Source organism: Nyctibius grandis, chromosome 1 (genome assembly GCF_013368605.1).
Source record: "Nyctibius grandis isolate bNycGra1 chromosome 1, bNycGra1.pri, whole genome shotgun sequence".
In the NCBI taxonomy this organism is placed as follows: Eukaryota; Metazoa; Chordata; class Aves; order Nyctibiiformes; family Nyctibiidae; genus Nyctibius; species Nyctibius grandis.
The window spans coordinates 73,986,865-74,014,330 of NC_090658.1; the positions used below are offsets into that span (position 1 = coordinate 73,986,865).

General features: G+C 37.1%; 1 protein-coding gene across 1 annotated transcript in view; it reads left to right on the forward strand.

Annotated features, from left to right (window-relative positions):
• Positions 1 to 27,149, forward strand: part of MAN1A1 (mannosidase alpha class 1A member 1) — a 157,568-nt gene extending 130,419 nt beyond the window's left edge. Inside the window, exons 8-12 of the mRNA XM_068395292.1 lie at positions 2,360 to 2,475; positions 15,495 to 15,714; positions 16,491 to 16,663; positions 22,146 to 22,261; positions 23,606 to 27,149. Coding sequence (XP_068251393.1) covers positions 2,360 to 2,475; positions 15,495 to 15,714; positions 16,491 to 16,663; positions 22,146 to 22,261; positions 23,606 to 23,732 — 752 coding nt within the window. The 3' untranslated portion in view covers positions 23,733 to 27,149. The remainder of the gene's footprint in view (positions 1 to 2,359; positions 2,476 to 15,494; positions 15,715 to 16,490; positions 16,664 to 22,145; positions 22,262 to 23,605) is intronic.
• Positions 27,150 to 27,466: the final 317 nt, after the last annotated feature.

The window sequence follows — 27,466 nt, forward strand, 5'->3', positions numbered from 1 at the left end:
TTTCCAATAGCATGTAGTATTGACATAGAAATTAGCTTCCTGCACATGCAAATGACAGACACAGATGTTGATGCAGGTCAGCCCCTGGCACGCTGAAGCAGCAGAAGCAAATTTGATGTTGTTGCATCTCTTCCAATTCTGTTGCCTCCGTTTGCAGACACTGATATTTTTTTTTTTTTTTTTTTTTTTTTGCCATAGTAGAAGATCAGAATGTAAGACTTGAGAGATGTTTTATATGAGATTGCTTTTCTAGGCTGTTTTCAGTTGATTACTACAGGAAAAAAAATCTAGACTCTTAATTGGTACAAGACACAAGTATTCTCTCTCAAACATCAAGTGAGGAGAGGGGGAATAGCTTCTGAACATTTCTTCCCTAGCAGTGCTGTAACTGTGAGGGACGCTGCTGGATCACTGCCATTGTTCTTGTAAATTCATTTAGCCCTTGTTATTTTGACAGTAAACTGAGAGTGATTTGCTGCAGCATGCATCAATTGGATTTGTCTACTGCAATAATGTATATAATAACAGGGCTTATTATTGATGAAACTGTGCTTGTGCTATTTAGTTTGCAAATGTCAGAGGTTTCTATGGTAATTTATTTAGGAAACTGTAAAGGTCATTTAAATGCTGCTGTTCAAAGATCAGCCTTCGATCATAGAAAATGTTCTCTTTTTTTTAAGAAGCCTCTTTTCCTTTTGGATCATGAACACTTAACTAAATAAATGGTGTATTCTTTCCAGAAATTTAATATATCTCATTCAAAAGAGGCGGGGGGGAAAGCCATTTATAACCCAGGTTCGATGGTACAATGCATTTGTTAGGCAAAGGGACAGGATACGTTTGGAACACTAAATTATTTTTTGTATGTCCCAGACTAGTGGAGGAAAAAGACACTGTTCTAAAGTTTGAAAAGGAAAAAAGTGTTATCTTCTACATTTGCATGGCTTTGCAACCTGTGGAGGCATTCCAAGAAGGGAAGATACGAAGAAGTTTAAAAATAAATTCTCTGTGTTCTTTTGAATTCCACCAACGGAGACATAACTTTGAAGATAAGATCAGAGTTAGGTACTGGGAAGCATCAGCTCTGTACCATTAACACTTCTGCATCTTGCTTTCCGAGCCTGGATTACCCCATGCGTTGTTCTCCTTTTCTCGTGCCCAGAATTTTCTGGTATGACTCACAGAGTTGCTCCATAATATATGTACCCACATCTCCATCCTGGATGTCTCAGGTGGAATTAGCGGACCCCTTCCTCACTGTAAAATTGACAGTTATAAATGAGTAGTCCTGGTAAAGCACTTTGAAATCCTTTCACTGAAGGGTCAGTAGATGCCAATCCCTTGCTGATACCAGGCAGCACCAACTTAAAAAAGAAAACCTCTAGTTACTGTTCTTAGTTTAATAGACCTTAAAGAAACACTTTACGTGTGTGTGTGCATGTGTCTGTGTGTGTGCGTGTGTGTGTTTAAAATTTTGCCAAAAACCTTTTAGCCTCTTGGACAGCAAGTGCATGCAACCTTGTGCAAGCAGCTGAGAGCATCATTAACTTTCACATCACTGGTGCAACTGACATGGAACGATCTGACTCAGTTGGCGTTTGTGTTCGCAGGGTCATGTCCTAAACGTGTGCAATTGAATAATCACAGCATCTGTAGTACGAGATCATTTCACATAGTAAGCGTAGGGCAGAATAAAGCAGCGTGATAGCAATAATCATCTGTAGATGTGGCAAAGTCTTTTTTCTCCCTTCTAGAAGCACTGCTGAGTTCTGAGAGCAGCCAGATATTCAAAAATGTAATATTATTTTTAAACATATGGGTTGGCATTTTGAAATATCATGAAATAACCTGAAATTCAACTCTGCAGTAAGGAGCTAAAACATTTTGGCCTTTTTTATGAAGTGACTTAAATGGAGCATTAGTGAATAAAAGAGCAAATAAAAACAATGCCTGCGTGTTAAGAGGGGAAAGCCTTTGTCAAATTAGAGAGCACTTTCCACTTTTTTTCCTGTGTTTAGAATAGAAAAGAACTTAGATTGAAACATTTTTGCATAGGATAGACTACATGAATTAGATGTTAAACATATAAATTCTTGTTTCTTTGCCATGAGCTCCTGTGGCACGTTGTGGATATTAAAAAACTATGGCACTTTAGCTTCATGAAAAAGTTAGCAATTAAAGAAATAATTCTCCGTATATACTAGTTAAGTTTTTCCTGAGTTCCAGGCTTACATTTATTAAAGATTGTTGTAGGAAGAGACGTTTGAAAGCATTAAATGCACTGTTTTAAACTGTAAAGATATTTTATTGCCCAGGCTGAAGATTAAATTGCTGTTGAATCTCTTTCTTCCCCTTTTAGATCACGTCTCCATTGGAGGGCTCGGGGATAGCTTTTATGAATATTTGCTCAAGGCATGGCTTATGTCGGACAAGACAGATGAAGAAGGCAAGAAAATGTATTATGAAGCTGTTCAGGTAAATAAGATACTTAAATCTTCCTTTCCATAATAATCTGATCTATAATAATCCTGACGAGACAGGCTCTGGGGACAATGTGAGGGATTTATGTCTTTGCCACCACAATGTGTTTTTTTTAAATTAGTTTCTCTTTTAAAAGGCCTTCATCACATAGTAGTGCTCGAGGAATATACACACTGTGGGAAAGGGGAGAGTCTTGAAGTATAGCTATCTTTTTTCCAACTGAAAGACAGTCAGTCCTCTAACACTGGAGGAGAAAAGTATAAAATATGCAACAAAAAGATGCACCTACAGGTAGCTCTCAGATAGAAGTTCAATTCTTTTTTCCTCAGTTTTCCCTAAATATATTTCTTTTGTGCTTTTTCCTTATATTCAGGAGGGAGTTCCTCTCTTGTATTTCGACCTCATATTTCAACCATTAGAGTATTTTGATTGTGGTCAACACAGGGATCAATATATTATGGTAGTTAATTATAAATGAAAATAGAAATTTTTGTTGCACAATGACTTTTTGTTACAAGAGGCATATATCTGCCAGCTTCTGTGAAACAGACAATTATTCAAATTGGACACAAGAGAAAGTTTTAAAAAAATCAGAATTGTTCATACTTACATTTCTCAGTGGTATTTTATTTATGGTCCTTCTAGTCTGCAATTTACTTTGTTATTGATGGTATTTCTTTAATATACTGTTTTGGGAGAAATAATGGTTTTGTGACACTGGATTGAGACTCGGGAAGTATTAAGTTTAAATCCATATTTGTAGGCTTTCCTTGCAGTCTTGGGCAAATGACCTATTTTCTTGGTTCTTTGCTTTCAAATATGTATAAAAAAGAGGATAATATTGCTTCTTTTTTCCTCATCCTTTCATCTGTTTTGACTGGAAGCTTTCTAGGGCCAGGACTTTTATCTCTTATTAACTGTATGTATGTACAGTGCCTCTGTAGACAAGGCTTCAAGATGCTAAGCAGTATCTGCTTATTCTTTCATACATCTGGAAATGCGTTGTTCCTAGGGAAGAGGCATAAGTCTCCTTTTACTTCCCACACCAAAAAAAGTTGTGGCTTAAAAAAAAATACAGCCCTGGCTCATTGCAGCTTTTTTTTTTTTTTTCATTAGAGAGAAAAGTAATATGTGGTGATTTGAGGGAGGCTGTGATCTCTGGTGGTAGTAAATTTGACGACCAAGTGTCCTCTACTAAGAAAATCCTGCCTTTAATTTTGTAAGTGCAGATTTGGATGCAGCCAGCATCATTTTCACTGCTAACGTGGTTTCAGCTTCAGAGGAAAAGGTGGATTTTAAATTAGGTCTGAGTGCATTGGAGGCTATAACATAAGAACAGTGATACTGTAATAGCTCAACCATTAGGTTGGCAGCCAAAAAGACAGAACAAAGTGTCTGATAATATGATATCAATTCATCTTACCGTGGAAAGCATTTTGAAGCACCTCAACGCTGCTTCAGTCCTCTACTTCCACTGGTTTAATAACGTAAGGTTTTTCTTTTAAATACATTCTTACACAGGGTAAGCGCTAGTGCATAGACACATGCAATAAAAACATGCTTTATCATAGTACAGCTATTCTGGAAACCACTGCAGGTAGAATATCGCAAACATGGTGTGATAGTCACCCTTGTCGGTGGGACCGAGAGCGCCTTGCCTCCCGTCCTGCTGGGGACCAGCAAGGGCATGTCGATCCCAGCCAACAACAGAGAGTCCGAAAGAGCCCAGTGCCTCGATGGCCAGCACTGGGCTGCTCCTACTAAGGCTGAAGGTTCACCTTCCCCTGCCTTGAGCACAGCTGGAGCGAGGTACATCAGGAAGTCTCTTGCCTTACACCACACGAGTGGGCGTGCCGTCCCACGTCAGTTGCACGGTGGCAGTGTGCCTGGGTCGCTCCTGAGCCAGCCCAAGCTGCCCAGAGAGTAGAGAGCTACCTGCTGTTGGCTGGTCATCAGGGAAGAGGGCCAGGAGTGCTCCGAGGTGTGTCCATGCAAGGTGCAGCAGCATGGCTTTGTTTAAACTCACACCTTAGCTATACCAGGATAACAACCAGGTACAAAAGTTGTGGCAGGCATCCTGAGATCCTGGCAGGGAGCAGAAGTGGTGATGGCCACCACACTATGTGGTCAGTTCTTGCTGCTCGGGATTGAGCTGGAGGAGCAGAATTGCCTGGTCAGCAGCATCACCAAATGTGGCAATATCACTGACAGGGTCTGAGCTCTCCTGTGTATGACTAGATTTAAAGTACCTATTATCTTAATGTTTTTTTAGTAGTACTAGTCCAAGCATCGTGTCTGTCCAGAGTATCAGTGTTTGAGAGGGCCAAATGATCATTAAATATGTGCTAGATTTCGCCGTGCTGCTGGTTGAATGCTGTTTCCAGTATTTTCTGAGCAATGGGATTCATGTTCTCTGTTTTCCATACTGCGGTGCATCTGTACCAAAGCTGAAAGTGTACATGCAGCATGTGGAGGTACAGCTTGATGTTGTAATGTAGCTTGTTCAGAAAACAGCAGGGAAGTTGCAGTCTCACAGAAACTGCAGGCTGGTTGGGCCCCATTGAGATGCTACGTACGTTCTTCACCGGAATAACTAGTCTGTTTTGAAATCCATCCTGATATTGGCTTTATTGCTATCAATCCCTTACTTATCTAAATTAAAACTAATTTAAGTGTCTGCTCAAGCTGCAGTCTGTCTTTATGACAAAGCCTACACGGTTTGGGCATTCTGCGTCTGCTTTGTATTTTCTTAGATAAATTTCCCCCGATGCTTTCAGAATCTTTTTAAGACTGTGCCGAAGGGAACAGTGTGATTATTCCTGGCCGTTCAGTCCAGCATATACCCACCAAATTCTGAGAGAGTGATGTGAAGGTTTGATGCCTAATTCAATATGTTTCGCTATCCAGAAACCACAAATGAAAATATATGGTGAGTTATAGTTCACTGTGAAAAGCTGAAATTTATTTAGATAAAGCTTTGGGGTTATTTCTTACGTTGTTCTGTAACTCATAGTAGAAACAAAGAGTTCTTTCTATTTGAATTTTTGTAGCACCTATAGATTGTTTTATGGCATAAGTTAAAAGCAATAGCTAAGATGTCAAACTAGATTTGAAAACTTTTTCTGCTTGCCATGGATAAGATGCGTATTTGGCTGATGCCATTTAAAGAAGAGTTTATTTCTGATGGGAAAAGAGGCACTCTTGTTTTGAATACAAGGGCTGTCAGAGGGATTCATAAACTCTAGAATTTGCACAAAAAGACAAGTGAATGTATTTTTAATGTAAGTTATTTTCCTCTTTTGAAAAGCAATGCGTATGATGTCCTGTTTCACAGAATACAGGAAGTAAGAGATCATCTTAAACTGGTTTCAGTGGATAGCGTGCAACATTTAGTGACAGAACAAACGGGTATTCAGATTTTAGTCATATTTTGAGGATGTAACTGGCCGTAGAATAATCAGTCCTTGCAAGTATCCAGAACAGGAACCATCGCACTCTTTTCAGTTACACCGTTGATCTCTGACACACAATTGAGTAGGTTTAGTAAGAGAACATGATAATTTAGAGAAAAAATTGACTTTTTGGGTTCACTTGTGTCCAGTCTAGCAACAGTGGTGTCACAAGCAACTGCATCAAATCCTCCCCTCTTGAATGTGTCAGCCCTCATTTTCTAAGTCGAAGGGCAATTTTCCCACTACCCCTGTTAATAGCTTGTCTCATACTTGATGTCTGATGGTTAGGTATCTTTTCCAAATTTTCCTATTACATTTATTTATGGCCATTGCTGCAAGTTTTCTCTATCTTAAATATTTCTTCTCTCTCTCTCTGGCACTGCCTTCATGCTCTCCTCAGTGTATTTCTAGAGAAGTGGCGTATCTAAAGGCTGTAAAGAGAGCAGTAACTCAGCCCAGAACTTCACAGGAAGAGGGAGAATCCCTCCCTGGCACTTCCCAAGCAGCTCGGTTCAGTGCAGCCCACAGTGGCCCCGTGGTATCAGAGAGGTGAAGCCGCTGGGATCTGTGGTTTCACTTTTAGACATTTCACTTTTAGACAGGGTAGTTTACTTTTAGACATGTAGATTGTTTAATTTTTCTTACCGGGTAACAACTGCTCAGAAGATTGTAACGAGAAAACTAGTTATTTCTGGAGATCCTAGCATGTGGAAGTAGAAACAATGGAAATATCAAAAAGAAGAAGAGATATTGTGAAGCAGTGCCATGGCTGTTCTCTGCCAGATTTCAACAGCACTCCTGAAAGCCAGCCTGCTGCTAGGCTGGGTTGTGTGATTAAGGAATGCAGTAACCTTTTGTGGGTATCAAACAGGGAAAAAAGTCATTTTTGGCCTCAAAATTTTGAGTATTCAGACAGAAAATATTACAGGATCACTTTTTAATTTTTTATAATTTTTTTTGGCACATTGCTAACTTTTGAGACTAGCCTTGGTATACTCAGTTTGGACTTTGCCAAAGGAAGCTATATCGTTTTGATTTTGTTTTGGGGGTATATTTAATTGTCAGCATTAAGTAGTGAGTATGTTCCAGAGCTGTCGAGATTTCAGCCTTTCAGATAAATAAAACAAATCCATGTAGACTCCTCTCTCATTGAAATGAGGGAGAGAACAAAGTGTTGTTAGCAAACTGAAAATATGATATTGGCAGATATGCCCTTTTCATCTCCAGAGTTTCATGAGGTTCTCTTTAACTGTGGTAACAGTCTGGTGGCTGGTCTGTGCTGACTGCAGTTTCCATTAAGTTGCTTGAAGTGGTTTGCTTTGTGATCGCAGTGATCTTAAAACTACATAACTGATGTGGAAAATGACAGAACTGCAACAACTCAATTAGAGTAGTTTGTCATACCGGGTAAAGCCAAAAGTATATTAATGAACTGAACATTCAGTACTTGAGCACTTTTTGGCACTGAAGGAAATACGTAAATAGGGCAGGCAGGGTGGTGCAGTAGGAGCCCATCTTCAGAACGGTTGGTGCAGGGGACCCAGCATTCCCACTGCATACTTTTTTTTTTTTTTTTTTTTGAGGAGTGGGTATTATCTTGTAACTTCAATGTGTCAAAATGAAGAAATATGCAGTTTATTTACATATTTTATCAGCTGTCATGTTGAAAATATTTATCACCCAGCTGCACTGGTGTTCTGCACATAGCGATAGTATAGCTGTATTATGTAGGAACACAAGATTCATTACACTTAACAGATAAGAACATTCAGGGGACTCGCTGCTCCTTTTTATTCTCTTCACTGTATTTCCTCTCTTGACAGGAGTTTTGAGGCTCTCTACAACAGCTTACAGAAAGCATCAAGACTAAAGGCAGGTTTCTGTAGACTTTTAAGTCATTAATGATTTACTTATAGCTGCACAACGTCTATATTTTGGACTATAGGAAGTACTTATTAAAATGTTTGCTTGTTCGTGGATTGTCAGGAGAAGCGGCGAGCTATAATGTTGTTAGAACTCTTTAAGGAGGATTTTAACTAGAAAAGTCCTGCAAGAGAAGTTGTCCCCTTTTTGCTGGTAGCTTTGCTCTTGTTGTCAGAGCAGCTGTGTCCTTACTACTTGGGCTATTTTCCCTTCCTTTTTGAAAGCAAAAAAGCTTGTCAGAAGCAATAGATATTTATTCTAGAATATTCAGAAAATACATAATGTAACATTTTGAGAGCCACTTGTTTTGATTCATGCCATTCCATTAATACTGTTTTAAGAATATGAATAAATCTGGCCTTCTGGTAGCAGACAGCATTAAGTACATTTAGTGCAAGAGCATTGATGCTTTTAGATACACTAATAGATCTATACAGGAAAAAAAAACATAAGCAGATTTTCAGACAAAAGTAAATTGTCACTTTTCCCCTAGAACTTAATCGTCGTCTTAGTGATCAGATGGATAGGTATCATAGTAGTTAAATGCTTGTCAACATTTCCATTTTAAAAACTTAGGCATCTCCATTATAAGCATTCATATTTCATTTCACATGTAAACTTGTCTGTATAACATGCCTGAAGTCCAAAAGCAGTAAGTACCTTATTGCTTTCCAAGTGTTTCTTATATATTGTGTTTAAACAAATGAAAGTTCTTCTGTGTTCCGATTTCAGTTTTGATTTTTAAAGTGCAGTTTAGTAAGCAGTGAGGACCTCAGGATAAGAAGATGCCACTTTTCTTTGGCAGAAGTATTTAAATAAATTGTAACAAGTGCTTGAACTTCCTATTCCATTCTAGTTTTTCTGACTGTATGCTTTCATGTGATTCACGCATCTTGTAATACATATTTAAAGCCTGTAGGAATGATATATAAGAAAACAGACTCAACTAATAAAAATAAAGTTTAAAAAAAATGTGCAATCTTTTTCTGCCATCTCCAAAACAGTTGTAATCATGGAACAATGCAAATCTTAAACTTTTCATAATAAACTCATTGGAATTTTGGATAAAGGATAAATTTGGTGAATTATGAAGACAGTTTTCTTCAGCAATCTATTGCATTAGATCAACTCAACAGAGAAAACATGAGGGAAGTAACTTAAAGTCAAGAAAACAAGCAGTTGACTTATAAACTCACAGCATACAAACCCACAGTAATCCTGACCTGCCTGCTGTGTGCTGTTTCGAAGCAATTAGATGTATTGGTGCAGGCTGTAAATATTAAAATAAATAAGTAAGCAGTTGACATTATACATCTTTGAATTACTGGAAATATCACGTGGTAGAATTCTCTTTCACACTCACTGTTGCTTCAAATCGTCAAAATACTGTTTATGAAGAAGATTCCTAGGGGAAGAAAAATATATTAGAAGTTTGGACAGAGATAATTTATAGTGTTTTGTTGTAAAGAAGCCTGCAGAGTTGTAATTATCCCCAAAACAAACATTATAAACCCTGGAAATTTAGAACTAGGATCATAGTTTTGAAGTTTCAAATTTATTAAGGCATGGAAATATGTAGCTATGACTTGCAAGACAGTTTTATCTCCAGCTACAGTGATGACTTCAGGTGGGAAATGAAACACCTGTTTTTTGTTGTTAAAACAGCAGTAGTCGTTGAAATTCATTAATCATAATTAAACCATTATTGTAAAAGGAGAGGTACAATGCCTAAGTGCTAGAGTAAGTAGAACTGCAGTTTTACACTGCATTTGTAGTTTGTTATCCCTGCACCTTTAGCAGAGTTAACTTTTTTGTGGCATGTGTTTATTTTGAATTGAGCAAATTTGAGGTGCAGAACACTTTTCCTGAGAAGCCTCCGTCTGTGCTCTGTAGGCATCTCTACTAATATTTTTATTACCTGTCAGCATAATCCACCAAGAGAATACCCTCTATTAAAAATAAGATTGTTGATCTAGTTTTTTTACTCATTTGAACAGTGAGATGACTTCAGTTCCTTATCTTCTATGTTTCTCTATAAGCAATCCAGTTCAGCATCCTAAACAACTCAAAGGGTAAATGAAGAACTTACCAATCACAAAGTCCAGTCAGGGATTGAGGAAGGGGGAGGTGGTGATGACAGTGTTTAAGCTGTGTGAAAAGCTTAAAGGAGTGAAGAACTGAATGAAGGAAAATGGGTATTTATTAGGAGGGTCCAGTTCTGCTTAATTTTGCAAGTGTGAGGACTGGCAGTATAATGTAAAGGCTAAGAAACAGGATGATACAAGCAGAGAACACAAAACATCTTGCCTTAAAAAAGGGGGGCAGGAGAGGGAGGAAATCAAGTTGGGAAAAATTGAAGAAATTCTCTTTTGTGCTGTCAATAACAGAGATTACACATACATGCAATGTGCAATCCTGTAACCTAAACAATTCATGTCTCATTCACTGCAGTTCTTCCAGTGTGACAGATAGACAAGGGCATAATTTTAACATATGAACTCATGAGAAAGATGCCAGGAGTAATACAAGGTGCACTCAAGTCACAATTCAAACTGTAAAAGGGAGTGTTAGTGTTTCTAATTGAGTGCTCAAGCATTTTTACAGTTGTTGTATAGAAGGAATAATTTCCTACGAGATGAAAAAACAGTAATTTAGCTAAAGGTTTTATTGCAGCAAGCACTGTAAGCAGAGCCTTACATAAAAGCACACACAAAAGAAAATTTGCCAGGAACTGTATCAGCCATAAAAGTCAGTCTGGCTGTAAAAGCTTGCAGGTACACTGCAAACTGTATGCTGTGTCAGCTTTACATGTTGTAAATTTATTTCTTTAACTACCTGGCACATATTGTTTATTTTTCTTTAGTTTCCCTTCCTTCCTCTCCTTTTTTGTCCACTACAGTCTAAATTTTTTTATTTTTGGTCGCTCCCATGTAGCATAGAATCATAGAATGGTTTGGGTTGGAAGGGACCTTAAAGATAATCTAGTTCCAACCCCCCTGCCATGGGCAGGGACACCTTCCACTAGACTAGCTTGCTCAAAGCCCCATCCAACCTGGCCTTGAACACTGCCAGTCTGCTGTTGCTCCCTTTGGGAACATACATTTGCAGCCACTTCTTCTTTGCAACCTTTTATGTTGCACAGTCTGCCTGCTTCACCTTGATGGAAAGAAATTGCTATTTGAATTGCAGAAATACATTCTGGAGAACAGTAACATGAAATTTCCATTTACTTAAAAGAAAAACTGTACCAACTCCAATTATCCATCAATAATGTATTTTCAGCTAATCAAACACATTCTTCTAGCTTTGATTCTTTGCAGATGTTGCATACTGGTTTATATTGAGAATATTCATTGCAGTAAAATGAAATAATTATCTCTATAGTGATGAATATAACACCACCTGATCTGCAAGTAGTGCAGGAAGGAATTATTCGTAGGTGGGGACCAAGTTGTAACAGAGCTGCAATTCAAATAAATGTGTTCCTTTTTTAAGTGTGTAGACAATTATATAAGTAAATTGATTCTAAGTAGAAAATTAAAAATTAATTCTACCAAACAGCTTTTCACTTGGGTGGATCTTTGTCACCATACTGCCTATTCTCCTTTTATAATAACTTGTTTTGGTAACTTGATTTCCCTGCCAGAATTGCACCCACAGCACTGCAGACAGCAATTAGCATTTCCCTATGGGATTGTAACCCTACCTCTTCATCCTACTGCTCAAGTTCAGAGACCCTTATTATATCGTCATTTAAGCGGATAGTGTTTCTTCCTCATCCTAGTACCTTCTCAACTTTGCGTTCAATTTTTTTTATACTTTTTTATACTTAAAACAATTGCCTATACCAGATAGTGATTTAATCCTGTTCTGGAATTCAAGCTTATTTAAAAATTGTGCACCTTTCCGAAAGTTTAGTCCAGCCTGATGGCACTTACCACCTTTGTGAAACTCTCACTGAAAAATATTTTGAGATGCTGCTCACAGAAGTACACACCATTATATTATAACAAAAAAAAAAAACAAAAACAACCAAACTTTGAATAGCAGTTTTGTGAATTTCCTATAGATGGCTTTGACAGTTTGTGTATAGATTCAGAATTGACAGTTGAAAGAGTACTGATTTTTGTTTGTTTACTTTGAAAATATTTTATTATGCAAATATATTATACAAACATTACACATTCCAGAAGTAGTGCTTTGAAAATATTTGGGAGTAAATTCTGAAATTGAACTATAGTTAGGTTCGATTTGTGGGGAAAAGGAAGGTTTTACCACATTTTAATGCTGCAAATACTGTCATCAATACAGGAATTTGTAATTTCAATGAATACATTCATTGATAGTTATGTTGGGGAGTTTATTTTGCATGCTGTACTCATGCAAGTTATACATTTTTTTTTTAAGATAAAAAGCATTTACAAGTTTGAGGCTTTCTAAACATGCCCATTTGTTATAATGATAACTTTTTTTTTAATATTGACTTCCCGAAACAGCTGGAACACACCTAACAAATTCATTATAATCCGGCACTTCAATGCCATGCTGGAATTATGCCAAACTTCATGCAACTTTGATACTGCAGATTTGTTAGCAAGCCTTGAGTGAATGTTGTTTCAGGGCAAGCAGCTCGGCTTTCCATCCTCAGTCGGAGGGTAGATGAATAGTGATGAGAGGAGGGAGACATTTCTGACAAAAGCAGTTTGTCTAGCTCAGACCGAAAACGGCCCATGAAGAAACTTTTCAGATTTAGTTGAAGCTCTTGACAGTCCCACTGTGAGCTCCCTGGCTGTGGCCCTGTGAGCTCTGCTGGTGCACCACCCACCAGCACCAAAAGCGCTACCAGCCCTCTGGGAAGAGACGCTCCTCTGCCTTTTCACGCTTTACGAAAGCTGTTCAGTTGAGGTCAGTTTGCTTAAATCATGTAACTTTTACAAACTGTTACTTCAAAAGCCTCTAACTTCAAATGAAGTTTAGGCTTCACCAAGTTACAGTATTTGTTTCCTTGTCTTCCAGCATAAGAGTTTGTGAGTGCTGATGGACTTGCAAGTTCGGCACACTTGGGCTAATGGCTTCTGAAGGTTATTTGTACAAATCAAAGGTTATTTGGATTTCAGGTCTAGGTAGAAATTATTAGTTACCTAGCGTGCCATTAATAAAGTTATATACATCAGTATAGGTATTATCTAGCACTCAGGAACCCATGATTGTACAAAGTATGACAAGGCAGTTTGAGAGTCTGTAATATATCAAATAATTACCTAATAAAAATAGCTTTAAATAAGACGCTTACATAATAAAAATAACTTCTAATAGGCATATGTACTAGTTCTTGATAGGACCCATTTATAAAACCAAAATGATTTGCTTTACTAAACAGGAATAATTAATTTGGAAATATATTTTTATTTTGTGACATTCTTAGCATCAATTAACATCAATTTGTTAGTTTATTAACACCAGTTTGTTAGAATAATTTTTCAATTTGCCAAGTGGAAGTCATCTTTTTTCAGCCTGAACTTTAATCTTGAGCCAAAAGAGTGGAAAAAAACTCTGAAAGACTAATTGGTATCACAAAATCCATTTTCATACTACAAGAATTAACTCTGGTCTGGTTGCTATAGTACTGAAGGTACATGATTACTGTTCGTTCTGTCAGGTACAATAATACTTCATTCTGTCTTTCATTAATTCTTTACTAAAAATATGGCAATATAGGTAAATTTAGTCATCCGTCTATTTTTATATTTGTTTCTGACTCAACAGCTAAGTGACCAGTAGAGTTATCAGCTATTGCCAGAATTGTTGATATGGTGAGATGGGGATACCATGCTGAAAGGTTTAATGAAATATCATTAAATTAAAAGTTTTTCATTTCTGAACCCGGTTTTAGGCAGCTTATTTTTTAGAATGCCTAAGTAGTGTGAAAGCTATTTCCCACAAAATTGTTGTATGTTTTTACAATAAGGCATCCTATTACAAAATATAAACTTTAATAAAAATACAAACAGAACTCTGAAAGATTCTGGAAGATTTCCAATTATTTCTATCTTCTCATAAATTTTGCCTGTTTATGCATTAATACATTTTGTAGCAGGTTCTTTGAACCCTGTTCTGTTAGTTCTTTAATTATAAATTCAAATATTTTATACCCAAATGAGCATAAAAGACTTTTTTTAAAGAACATTATTTTTTAACAGAGTACCTAGATATTCCTCTACTAGTTTCCCAGTCTGACAGAAAAGCTTTTTTATACGCACTTGGAATACGCAACCACCAATTAGTTTGACACCAACTCAGCCTCTGTAATTCTGTCATCTTCCACAGTGGGGTCTGTGGTTTGGATGCTTAAGGAAACTGTTTTCCCACCTTTCCGCTTTCATATTTAATGCCTCTTTTTATAGGTTAAATTATTCAGGATTTGTTTAAAGTACAGGAATCTTCATTATTTACTGCTGCTTTAAAATTTACATATGCTTTTCAGTAGGTACTAGTGCTAAAAACATACAATCAAGGAGGAAAGAAAGGGATGGAGGAGTTTTCTGAGCCAATAAGGGGTCTGGAGGTGGGCAGAAAACATCCTTACTAAGTGCTTTGCACTAATATTAGTGGAAAACAAAGTGTAGTTTTCAATGTGATGTTCTCGGCACAAAAAAACTACTTGGTAAGTAAAACTTGCACAATTATTGTGCTGATGTTTCTAGTTTAGAGATTTTTCATGCTTATAAAAACAACCTTTACAGATGTTAAATGGGAAGAAATAACTACAATCAATACCTTCTCCTTATAACACTTCTTTTTTTAATGCTGGCTTTTTTGTTAATAGTTCTCTGTACTGATATTTTATTCATGTTTTTTCTCTTGTGTAATGCATGTTGAGTACTGTTTCTGGATCTTATGATTTCAATAGAATAAACCAGAATACTGCTGGATAACTGAATGTATGATAGCGCTGTTCATCTCCTCTCCATTACCCTTTAAAGAGTAATAGCTTACTTTCTGTGTGGGCTTCTAATTAATGTGCTCTTCTGCATCTCCTCTGTTGTTTTAATTCTGTTCCTCTCATAGGGGAACGTTGTTTTCCTGAATTTTGTAATCAGTGACTGTCTAGGAGGGGAAACTCATTGGACTTTGGGAATGCCATATAGACTCAGAGGCCTAACACCATTCAGTGCACTCACTGAGTCAGGCATTTTGAATATGAGACATGTCTGCATATAATTGACCTGAAATTATATCAATAACCACATCCTTTAAGTCAGAATTACAATGGGAATATGGAAGCTGAAGTGATGGCTAATCACCATTAAAAGTGAAATTACCTGAAATCGCTCAAAGTAGAAAGGGAAAGAAATAAAGAATTTTAAAATGGAATTGTATTTTTCAGGTCTTTCCAATATTTTTATAAAACGTAGTGTGCAAATTGCTCAAAGTTGTAGCAAAATTAATCATCATTACTGATGTATGCTAATCTGTGTTGGCTTGGCTGCACTTTGAGGTTATGCTAGCTCATATTAGCCATTTACTTTATAAGCAAAGGCAATATGGAGAAAAACCAACAATAGAAGACAACTTTGTCTTTGTCCTTCATACTTTACCAAATGGTACCAAAGGGTCTGAAATCGTGTACTTCTGCAGGCCATGGAGACCCACCTCATTCGCAAATCAAGCGGGGGGCTGACATACATCGCTGAGTGGAAGGGCGGACTGCTTGAACACAAGATGGGACATCTCACTTGTTTTGCTGGAGGCATGTTTGCTCTTGGAGCAGACGGAGCACCTAATGACAAGACAGGCCACCACATCGAGCTTGGTGCTGAAATTGCTAGGACTTGCCATGAATCCTATGATCGTACCAGTAAGTGCTGTATTGCAGAGTTTAGTTTCGCAGTGTGACGCTGTGAAGGCAGCCATCATTTTTTTGCGTAATGCTGAGTGAAAGTTGTATGGTGGTGAGAACTCTTCATCCTTTCTGAGCAAATGCTGCTTTCCTCTAAGAGTAACTTTAAGAATGGCTGCTCTGTTTTATAAATAATTTCTCTGCATCTGAATCATATCTACTCAGTCTAGTATTAACATGACAGCTTTTTTTAACTTTGCCAATTTCTGTATAGCCAAATACAAATAAGAGAGAGGGCCTGTTCATTTATGCATCAGTATAGCTATTAATCATGTTTCATGCACAAAAAAATATTTTATTCTCAGTTCTGTTGGTACAATGCTGCAAACAATAAAATTGCATAAAGAAAGTAGATTTCTGCGCAGGAAATTTCTTCAGATTCTTTCATCTTCTTGTAAAAATAACCCTGGCAGCATTTCAGGTCCCAGAGTGTATTTTCCAGTTTGATATAGAAAAGTAAATATCCTTGTCTTTTAAGCAAAATTTCACATGTTGCTAGTTATATGAAGTCTTCCAGAATGCAAATGTTAGCATCACTGTTCAAACTAGAACTGCTATTTAAGGCATTGATGAAGAACAGCTGTCTCCTACTCTGAATTATTTACAAAATATTAAAAACAGGGGGTGCTGCAGTATCTTCCAGCAATTATATACCTTTTGAGTAACCTGGCTTTGTGCATGAAAGGATATTTTTTTAATGCCTTTATTTTAGCATGTGTTTTTATATTGGCTAGGCATGAAACTGGGACCAGAAGCCTTCAGATTTGATGGTGGTGTTGAGGCTATTGCTACAAGACAAAATGAAAAATACTACATCCTACGACCAGAAGTCATAGAGACCTACATGTACATGTGGCGGCTCACGCATGACCCAAAGTACAGGCAGTGGGGATGGGAAGCTGTAGAGGTAATGTTCTATTGGACTTTTTTCTTATTAAATCCTAGTATCTTGTTAAGTGAGCTATTGAATGATATCTGGATATTGTTTAGCACTTGGAGAGTAAATACTTATTTTAAATCAGTAATATAAAATCGAATTTCCAGAGATGCATTTACTAAAACGATGAACTAAGATCATTTTGACAAAACCAAATACTGCTGGTATGGTATGTTAGAAAAATATCTTGTGATTTCTTCTTCTTAAATACTTCTCAGATCAGGGTCATATTTGGATGTACTGCTCAGGATGGTGAGTATTGCTGCATATGAATGGAAAGTGCAAACGTGCGTCAAATTTCATGCCTTGGACATGAAAATAAGTTTTATGAAGTGTATTTTCAACAGTAATTGTAGAAAGGTGATTTTAATTAAGGTGATGAAGGCCAAGATAAAGTACTAGATAGTACCGAACATTTAAAAAAAAGGGTCACTTTCAAAAAGCATAGGTCATCTGGACTGAACTCCTTAGTGATAACAATCCCTTCTAGATTTAAATTTCTGTGTCCTACTAGCCTTTGAGCTTCAACAAGTCGTGCTGAACCTAGCTATTTGTGTTTGTCTAGCACAAGCCTTCCAAGAGGGCAGCTAGTCTAATACTGCAAAAAATGGCTTGCCAAATCCATTGTTTCCCTTATTTCAGTGGTTAATCATTCTTACTGTTAGAGAGGAGAGCCTTTGGATTTACCATGTTTCATCCCCCAAGTATGGGTCCTTCTTACACTTCTAGAGTTCACTTATTTTCTCCTCAAATTGATGCTGCCCCTGCTAAATTATCTTTCACTCTTCCTTTGGAATTTCTAAGCAGACTCAGATCTTACAGGTGATACAAGAAGCTGGAGAACATTATTTTTGCAGCTCTGTATACTTAAGAAAAATTAAAAAAAAAAAAAGAAAACAAAATGTGCAGTATTTTGTTCACAGTGATCTCTCCTTTGCAGAGTTACTGCTTTCCAGGATTTCAAAAACATCCTGTTTGTCAGTTTGCCCAACACCTCTTGTTTCTAGGAGTGTATGATTATAACTTTCTTGGAGGGACCTATGCCACTAGTTGCAGAAGTTTGCTCTGTACTAAGGGAAGAACATGTAGACTTGTATCGTGCAATTTCTCATTCCCGAGGACCCTAGTAGAGAGCTGTTACTGGGTTATAACTCCATATACCTGGCTGCAGCATGACATCTGCCAGTTACCTGGCTCCCTCAACAGCAACCAAGATCTGTTATTGTATTCAGTATTCACTGTCTGAGATACTGAAGGTATCTCAAATGTTGTGCAAATATTGTTGAGTGTTGTGAAAAATCAACATTTTGAGTTTGGTAATCGGATAGTCTTGAAAAATGAAATGTGTGGTAAAATCTGCTTTCCATAAAAGAATAGCTGCTAGCATTAACGATACTTCTACTAACTCCTCCTTGTTTGAATATTCACAGCGATTCCATATCTACAGTCAACACTGTTTTCAGCTAGGTAGACTGTAGTTATTTAGGACATTTTATTTGCTTCCCTCAGGTGTTGGCTCTATCTGCCCTGAAACAATATGCTTCTGAGTTAATGATTCCAAAGCAATTTTAAAAAAAAAACCCTCTAATTTAGAGTGCTGTTCCCTTACTTTTTTCTTCACTAACACCACCCGTAGGCACACATTTTACTACTGGAATCTTCCCAGGCAGATTATAATTGGAATATTTACAATGGCTGTTTATGGAAGTCATCCCACCAGGCTTCAGCAATGCCAAGTGTTCCTTCTCCAGGAGATGTTTTTCCTGACTCATTGTTGCTGCCCACACTGATAACATTGTTATAAAGAATTGAAATGTTTTCCTTATTATTATTCTTACCCTGTTGGTTCAGTTTGTTTGTGTTTATTTCAAGTTTGTACACTCGTTTACCCTCTTAGCGCTCCCCATGTGTTCCTTGTTTAACATTCTTGTGGTTACTCTTGTCTGGCTCTAACATAGTGGATTAGAGCCCATGTGTGGGAGATGCAGCTGGTCCCATTCTGTACAGACCCATCTTCTACTGTCCTAATGTGCATCTGATTGTTTCATAGAAACAAATCTTGCAACTTCACAGAAGTTTTACAGCCAGTTGTGAGTTTCAAATATTTTTTCTCTTCTTCCTTATTGTTTATAGCCCATACAGCTCCACCTGATACTGTATTTTTTTGTTCCAGCACGTGGCATGATAGCTTACCACAACTAGTTCTCCTCCCTCTTGCACCAGAGAGCACGCACTCCGCCCCTCTGTTCTTGGGGAAGTCCCTGACCACTGAATATCGTTTGTTTAATTACTGACACCTGTTGGACAAAGAGGAAGCTGAGACTGAAACAAGAAAAAGGGAGGAACAATCAGACCGTTTGTTGTTGCCCAAAAAAGTTGTTCTTCAGGTGTTTCATGTCCATTTTCAATTTATGACACTGGCAATAAGAACTCTTTAGGTTTGTTTCCTAGTGCCCTTTGCAGTTGAAAAGGAGGCTGCTCTATAGGTCATGACTTCTAAACTCTCCAACAAGTCTATTAATTCATTCTCTAACTTTCATAGACTAAAAACATGCTCCAGCCTCCCCATTTCTAATTTGGAAACTTGCTTTCCTGCTTTAGTTTGAGTCCAAGATCATTCTGTATGTACTTCAGCAGTTGGAAAAAATGCAGTTATGACCAACAGCAGTATCTACTGTTACTGAGTCAGAAAGGTTTTATCAGCTCAGCTCTTGAAAGTCTCCCTTTCTGCATTTTAAATGCAGCACATATTTTGAATTCACAGCACTTCCTTTGTTTTTTTCCCTTTATGATACTTTGAGGCTGTCAGCCAGTTTTCACTCTGCTTGATGTTTTCCATTACTCTAGCATAACTGATCTTAGCCACCCTTGTTTTCTGAGAGCTACTAATTTAAAATGTGTTGGATCATTTCTTCCCACCCACCACTACCCCACTGTCAATGTGAACATCAATGTACTCTGAAACTGCAGGTATGGGCACGAAAGGCCATTACTGCCAGCTGAAGAAGGGTGACAACCAAGAGCCCTTTTATCATGCTAATGTCGCACAGGAATGTCCTGTTCCTTTAGTTAAGTGGAAAGTAGCTTTGAGGGGTAAGGTGTTTCCTGCTTGCATCAAGTCGATACCACCAGGTGGCTAACATGGTGCAAGTTAACCTCTTAGTTTCCATCATAGCAGTGTGTCCAGGTACCTATATGGTATCACCCTATAATGAACTCATAAAGAAGGCTCTAACTACATGTTAGAGCATATAAACCCCAAATGCAATTTGCTTTTATTTTACCTCACCCTGTTTAGAATGCAGATGTTTCCTTGAATAATAGTCTTATCCTTCAAGTTCAAGTTCTCCTTCTGCTGTGCCTTGGAAAACATAATCTTGTGTTTGACATTGAAAATCCAGACATAGATTCAGCATTTTGAATTCATTGCAGGCTGAAATAGACAAGAGGGAAGTAGTACCAGCCAGGGGAAATTACTTGTTTAAACTTAACTATATTTGTCACTGAGTAAAAATGTCCAGGAAAATTAAAGAACCTAAAGACACATAAGAAAAGATAAACAGGCCTGTTATATTTTAAAGGATCTCTCCTGGAGAAAAATTCCTTTTAAAAATACAATAGGCAGCTTACTCTCCAGTGAAAACTATGGAAAGCCTGACATGTAAGCTTAAATATATGCAGATAGCTACAGGGACTCCAGCAAAAACAAGGACGTTTAGGATATCTACTCACAGCAAAACACAGATCTTGAACAGCCTTTAGAGCAGCTGGAGGTGATGGATACCTCAGTAATTGTTAGTGACTTTTAGTCCTGTCTCTCATCAGAAAACGCTTATTCTGCCTGTTTGCTTGTTTTAGACACATCTTCTGCCTTTTCATAGCTTTTGGCTATATGTGGTTTGAAATGCAGCATCTTTCCGTAAATAAAATCTACACATCCTGGAATCACTTCAGTGATATTTATAATAACTTCAGAAATCGAGGAAGTAGTTGTCTTCCATCTTTCCATACGGAGTTTGGTAAAGCTCCAGGTGTTTCTACCTGAAAGTTATTGCTCCAATACCTGTCTCCATAGCAAGCACCATGTTTCAGAGTAGTGTGGTCCTGAGCAAATGTAGCAATCCATCATGCTTACCATCATTTTCATTGTGAGAAGTTATTTTGGGCTAAAGAGCATTTTCTGGATTTGTTTTTGAATAATGAGTTGTTTTAAATATAATCATCTTAGATTCTCTTCACTCTTTTACTATACTGCATGATACCAGAGAGTTATTACAAAACAACAAGAAAAATGAAGCGGCTAAGAATAGTTTCAACCTTATTAAATAGGTCAATTATAAAGAAAGATGAATTAATATTTTTAAACAAAGTGGTCATGAGAGAACTAATATTCAAATCAGGTATTGGACAGCTGTCTATTTAAAGAAGTTATGGCTCATAGATAGGCATATAGGTACCACCTTTCTAATGCAGACACCTGTCTAAAATAAAGAAAAGCAGCAAAGTTTATTAAATAGTATAACTGTATATACCTTCTACACTTCCAGCACCAGGTACGTGGGTTTTTGCCCTTCTGTATACACCCTTCATCTGATCTTTTTTCCCCTTCAAAATTAGCTGATTATATAGAACATTCCTGTGGGCAGAAATTATATTTTTAGGTGGTCCGTGTGCTCCTTTTTGTTGTAAAATAGGAATCAGTCTGAATACATAGTTTGGATACTAGTTAGAGAAAAACATGTTCTTATTCTTACATCTAAAACATGTTGCATTAAACCCAGCTGCATACTAGCTTTCCATCTACTCCCATGTAAGAGACAAAGCCTTTTCAGAAAGGCAGCAAAGAAACAGTACCTACGGCAGCAAAGAAGTTCAGTCACAGCCCAGTATCAGAGGTTTCCCATCAAAAAATGAAATCATTGCAAAGAGAAACCAAACAACTTAACACAAAAGATGGAGAGCTGCCTTTCCTTTTTCAAAGCAACTTACAGGAGGTAAGGAAAAGACTGGTCTTTATCATGGGATTCAATTCTATCACAATAATTCTTAAGCACTAAAATATGACCAAGAAAGGTATATGTGACGTGATCTCTGAAGGCTGATAGACAAGCCTGTGAGAGAGAGGCTATTGTTATTCCTATTAAAAAGAGGAAAAAGAAAATAAATGAAAATCCATATATCTTTACATCCATACAGCCATGTCTTTCCGTCTGAAAACTGGTTTGTGTTCACTTCTTTTCTTAATTTATCATTTTACTTCTCTTCCAAAATGTAAAATTAGACATGTGTGCCTATGTCAAGAGTTTTCTATCTAGAACTTTATCTAGTTTTCATCTCCTTATCATAAAATTTGTGACAATTTTTTTTGCCAGTTTTTTTGTCAAACAAAGAAAAACTGACAGATGATTCATTTTGTTAATCCCACTGGGTTTTCTTTTTTCCCCCTCTTCAGGCACTGGAAAAACATTGCAGAGTAGATGGTGGCTATTCCGGCATTAGAGATGTTTATAACAATCATGAAAGCCATGATGATGTGCAGCAAAGTTTCTTCCTTTCAGAGACACTCAAGTAAGTTAAGAAAGTTGACTTTCATTAATATGAAGTAGTTCTATGTACCCTCTTTACAGATAAGTATTTATCATTAGTACCCTTGACATTCATATAACAAAATCTGACTGAAATAGTAAAGCTTTTCTTAGGTGATGGGAAGCCAAAGTTGCCTTCTTTTTCCTTCTGTATCAATAAACTAAATTCTATGACTTCTGGAAATTACCTTTACTTCTGATAAAGGTATTTGATAGTCTTTCTTGAGAAATTACATCTCCTAGCTTTCATGGGATCTGATTATATATGCCAACACTAGGTAAAATTGAGTAGACAGAAGATTTACCAGGCTTGTATTGCATACTTTCCATTTTAAAGCTACAGACAAAGAAAAAAGAAGTCAACTTGCATGATAAGCTTGCATGGCCTGTTAAAAGGAAAACCAAAAGCTTTCATTATCTGTCACCATCTCCTAAGTTTTTAATGAAATAAAGGAAGTTTTGTCTTGGTCTCTTCACTTTTTTTTTGCTGTGCAAGAGAAAGTTGCAAAGCCCAGAAAGAAGCAATCATGCCATTTCAACAGAAAGTGTAATACTCAATTAAATGAAATACCATAAATACATTTATGTACATCCTGGCATTTTTTTTTGAGATAGTGCACTGCCTCTACTATGCCTTTTAAACTGGCCTATCAGAATTAGACCAAGAAAAGCCTTCAGGGAAGGATGGTGATTGAGAAAAAATAAAATTTCATTTGCTAAGCAGACTTTCATTTTTAAGCAGACTTCAATAATCATGCTACAGTAGCTACTACCCTGTATCAGGACAATAAATAAAATGTTGGATTTGTTTATTGTTTACTGCTGGTTTTAATAGACCCTATCTTAGTAAATGGCTGCCTAAGCTCCTGCTCTTTAAAAATCCTAAGCCACAGGTTGTTCTCCGAAGTAAGATAGGATTGGACTACAATATTTTCATTCCTACACCTCGATATATGTGGACATTCAGGAGGAAAAAAATTACTATGGTTGTATATTATCAAAACAATATGTAATAAAATTACCGAGGATGAAATGGAAGTGAACTGATATTTAACCTCGATAGCCTCAACTTCTTTGTCCTCTGTGAGGATAGAGGCGTTCTTTTGTTGGTCTCCAGTTGCTAGTGCCCTTGAGTCCAATCTGAGTAGAACAGCCTCAAAGCTTTGTGCTAACCACTGTCATGCTGGGACTTACTGGTGTTTTGTGGTTGGTCAGCTGTTTCCATTGGTGCATTCATCTAGGGAAATCAGGTATTTATGTTTTCCTGAAAACTATTGTAGTTTCACTTCCCTGATGTGGTCACATTTCCTGCTTTTTTTCTTCCCAGGTACTTGTATTTGCTGTTTTCTGAAGATGATCTCCTTCCATTCGAACACTGGGTCTTCAACACAGAGGCTCATCCTTTCCCTGTTCTTCACAAAGATGATGGGAATAAAGAAGAAAACCAGAAATAGATGAAGATTAAGTTATACTTGGTTTCATTCCTTGTGTTTCTTTCCAGGACTTGGGCACATGATGTGGTTTTAAATTCCTGAGTTAAATTTTTAAATCAAGTGTTTTGCAGTCTGTTTTCTTTAACAGTAAATATTTATGAATGGACCCCAACTGACTATGATAAAACTTCATTCCTCATATCCAGATGAACCACTTCTTAGAAAAGAAATAGGACATCTCTCCAGATTTTGTTAGGCTGCAGTGTCATCTTGGCCAAAAAGAGCAGAGGGTCTGCATGTTACTCGTTTCCTGTTATGCTTTTAATTTGACTGCAAAATTCTTTTCTCCTCTGTGAGGAGATGTCTGCTTTAAGCTGTAATATTTTGCCATGTTGCAAAAAGCCATATTGAATTAAGTATAAAGAGCTTTTTTTCTTTTTTTGTTCTATGTTAATTTGTTTTGTGTGTCATCCAAGACAAATCTTGTGACTGTGACAGCCTCTTCTTATGCGGGTCTATCATTACTTGGTAAAGTATATGATGTATTTCATTGTCAATGAAGTCTACGTAGGAATATTTTCACCTCATGCAGACACAACTCTGAAACTGCAGAATACGTTGAAGTTAGTCTAAACTTAGTTTTTATGAATTTAGCACATTAGTTAGCAGACTTTAGTTTTTTAGGTTTTGATTAGAACATTGTAATAGAATAAATTGTTTCCTCCCTTTTCTAAGTGGTGTTATTCTTATGTCTTTAGTCAGGCTACTGTGGAGTAAAATGAGATAGTAATTTCTTATTAAGAAAGGGAGTCTTACCTTCCTTATATATTTAGTCCAGTAGCTTTCATTTGGTTGGATGGTAAAAAGACAAGACAATAATACTTGATGACATTCTCCTGGAAGCTGAGCTGAGAATTATCCCAGAAACAATTTGTTTGGTTTTCTGTGATTTTCTCAGACATTCAGATAGGTTCAGACTTGACATCAGACTTTGATAGTTTATTGTCACAAAGCAATTCAATGTATCTACATGAATAAAACTAGATGTTCAGATGCCTTGAAGAAAACTTGTGTCCTTAAAGAAGATCATCATTCAGAGAGGAAATTATCCAGCATAGAACTAAAACTTTCTAAAAGCACTGAGTCTGTCTTCTCCGAGTGACAGAAACTCGGTGTGCTTAAAAATATTTCCTAAATTAAAGGCCTGACTTACTAAGAAAGGCAACAGCTTTTCCAAAAACGTTTTACTTTGTGGCATCACCAAAGAGAAAAAAATATGAGGCACTATTAATTCCTGTTTCTACTTAAGTGTAGTTTGAAGTGGTTTGCACAACTATTAAGTCTAGCTATGTTTTCACTTAGTGACAGGATGACTTTCGTACATTTTGAGTAGGATTTAACACCTGGCTTCCCATTCTGAGAAAGCACATTATTCACTGATTGGACTGCAGCAAAACAAACGTGGTTCTGAACAGTAATCTTCTTTAAAGGTATTTAGCAAGATAGCTCCCGTGTCCAGCATAGCTTATTACAGCTGAGGAAGCACATTTGTTTGTTCAGGCATTACAGAGTACATTTTTTCCTATACTGACAGAGGTCTGCAATGTAGGTTTTCTTATGTAGAAGCCAAAAGCAAAGATAACTGATTACATTTTTATATATAGCAGCTGGAGGCTGACCCATAAACTTGACCCTCTGGAGTGTGTAAAGACAGCACTGCCACTCTGGTTCCCCTGCAGACAGAGAAGATGGCAGGTGCCACATGAGCTGCCAAAGACATTTATTTATGTATGGGGCAAGGCAAGAGGGTCTTCAGTGATGCTGATCCTTCCATCGCAGGACTGGCAGAGCTGTGCATTCGTACATGGAAGTTAACAGGGGTACCCTGCTGAGCCTGGGCAACCCAGCACTGGGAGAATGGATACAAGTGTATGTGCATCTGCCTCGGATACAACCTGCTTACATGGAACCAGCACATTGGAGCAAGACTTTTTGCTTTACTGCCTTTTTTTTTTTTTTCCTTAAAGCATGGGTTCCCTCATGTCACAGTAACAGTTTTCCGAAACTGAACAAGCAGGGATGAAGTCTTGGCTCTCCTCTGTTGAAAAGCAGAACTCCTGCTGATTTTGATACTCCAGAATTTGTATCATTGGAGGACTAAAATATTTCATTGTATTTCTTCAGAAACAGTATTTATAAGGGAGCTTCCCAGCCCCCCGCCAAGTACCACAGAGAAATAATAGCTGTGGAATAAAAAAAAAAAAATTCTCTTCCCTCTTTAACCAAAAAGTAATAATAATTACTTTTGCCTTAGTTATCTTTATCGGGTCATCTGCTGCTGCCTAACACATGGTTGTGCACGTGCTGCTATAGGCGTTGTATCAGTTAAATAACTACACTAGCTCAGACAAAACCAGACTTTGAGAAATGTGTTCTGTAAGCTTCTTTTTACATGGTTTTCTTAACCACGGTATGCTTCCCCCAGATGTGTCTGGTGGTCTTGCCTTTACTTAACAAGCTGAAGAGGAACAGTGGAGAACCAGATCGCTTCTCTCCATGTTTCAAAAAGCAGGCTACAAACACACAACTCTTGTTTGCATTGGGTCCTATGTGCTTAAATACAAGCATCATGACTGCTTCCTTGTAATACAGACATTTAGTATGAATATTTTTTTTTTTTTTTAGTTTGGGAGTTACAATGATTTGAAAGAGCACAAATTTGATGCGACTGGTATTGGTATTCAGGTTGTATGTACAAACTGCACTATACTGTACTTTTTGTAAACTAATGTAAGTAGACGAGAAGATTGTACAACGTGTAGATCTGCCAACTGTAAGAAAAAAAAACCTTTTCATAAACTGAGAATATACTGATTTTTCTTCCTTTTTTTTAAATAACCCCAAAACACCAAAGTTAGAGCAATCATTTTGAAGCAGTCAGTACTTACCATTGCTTGTTAGATTGCTGAGATAACACTTTTTTAGTTTCCCGTTCACTGAACTAGCTGTGTGGAAGTGGCAGGTGGTGGTCACTTTGTGTTCCCAGTCATTCATAAGAGCAAAAGATATTGCTTTATTGGAGGGGGGGGGGCATTAGCTTTGCATAAACACACTGCCTATACTTTTTCCATTTCTTTGTAGCATAATAATGCATTTAAATCTGCATATGTTAAGTCCTAAGAGGTAAATCACTTTAAATGGCACGGACATTGTTTCACGGGGAAAAAAAAATGTTTTGATTTTTTGTGAGATAAGTATTGCATATGTGTTGGTTGTACACAGATTTTTGCAATGCCCAATGGCTCACTGTTTCTATGGTGACTTCATCATACATATTATCCATTTCTGTCATGCATTTAATATGTTTTTGATTTGTACATAGTCCATTTAATCTTTTCATCTTTATAGAAACTGAAATTATGGAATACATAATAGATCAAGATGCTTAATTTTTAAGAACTTATATTTGTAAAAATTTCTCTATTGTGAATAAAGTCTTTTAATATATCTGTTCAACTTGTTATAGTTTTTCCTAAGTGTGTTGCAGAAGTAACTATAGGAGTCTGCTGCGTAGTCTGGTTTGGCTGCTATACTCATGAATTTTTGTCAGCAGATTGGTTTGATAGGGATTAGTACTCTATGTACTTCTTAAGATACTATATTAATTAACATTAGTCAGTGTATAGAATTGCTACCACAGAAAAAAATTTCTAGAAATTTTTATCACTAAAATTCATCCTACCAAACGTATTTTG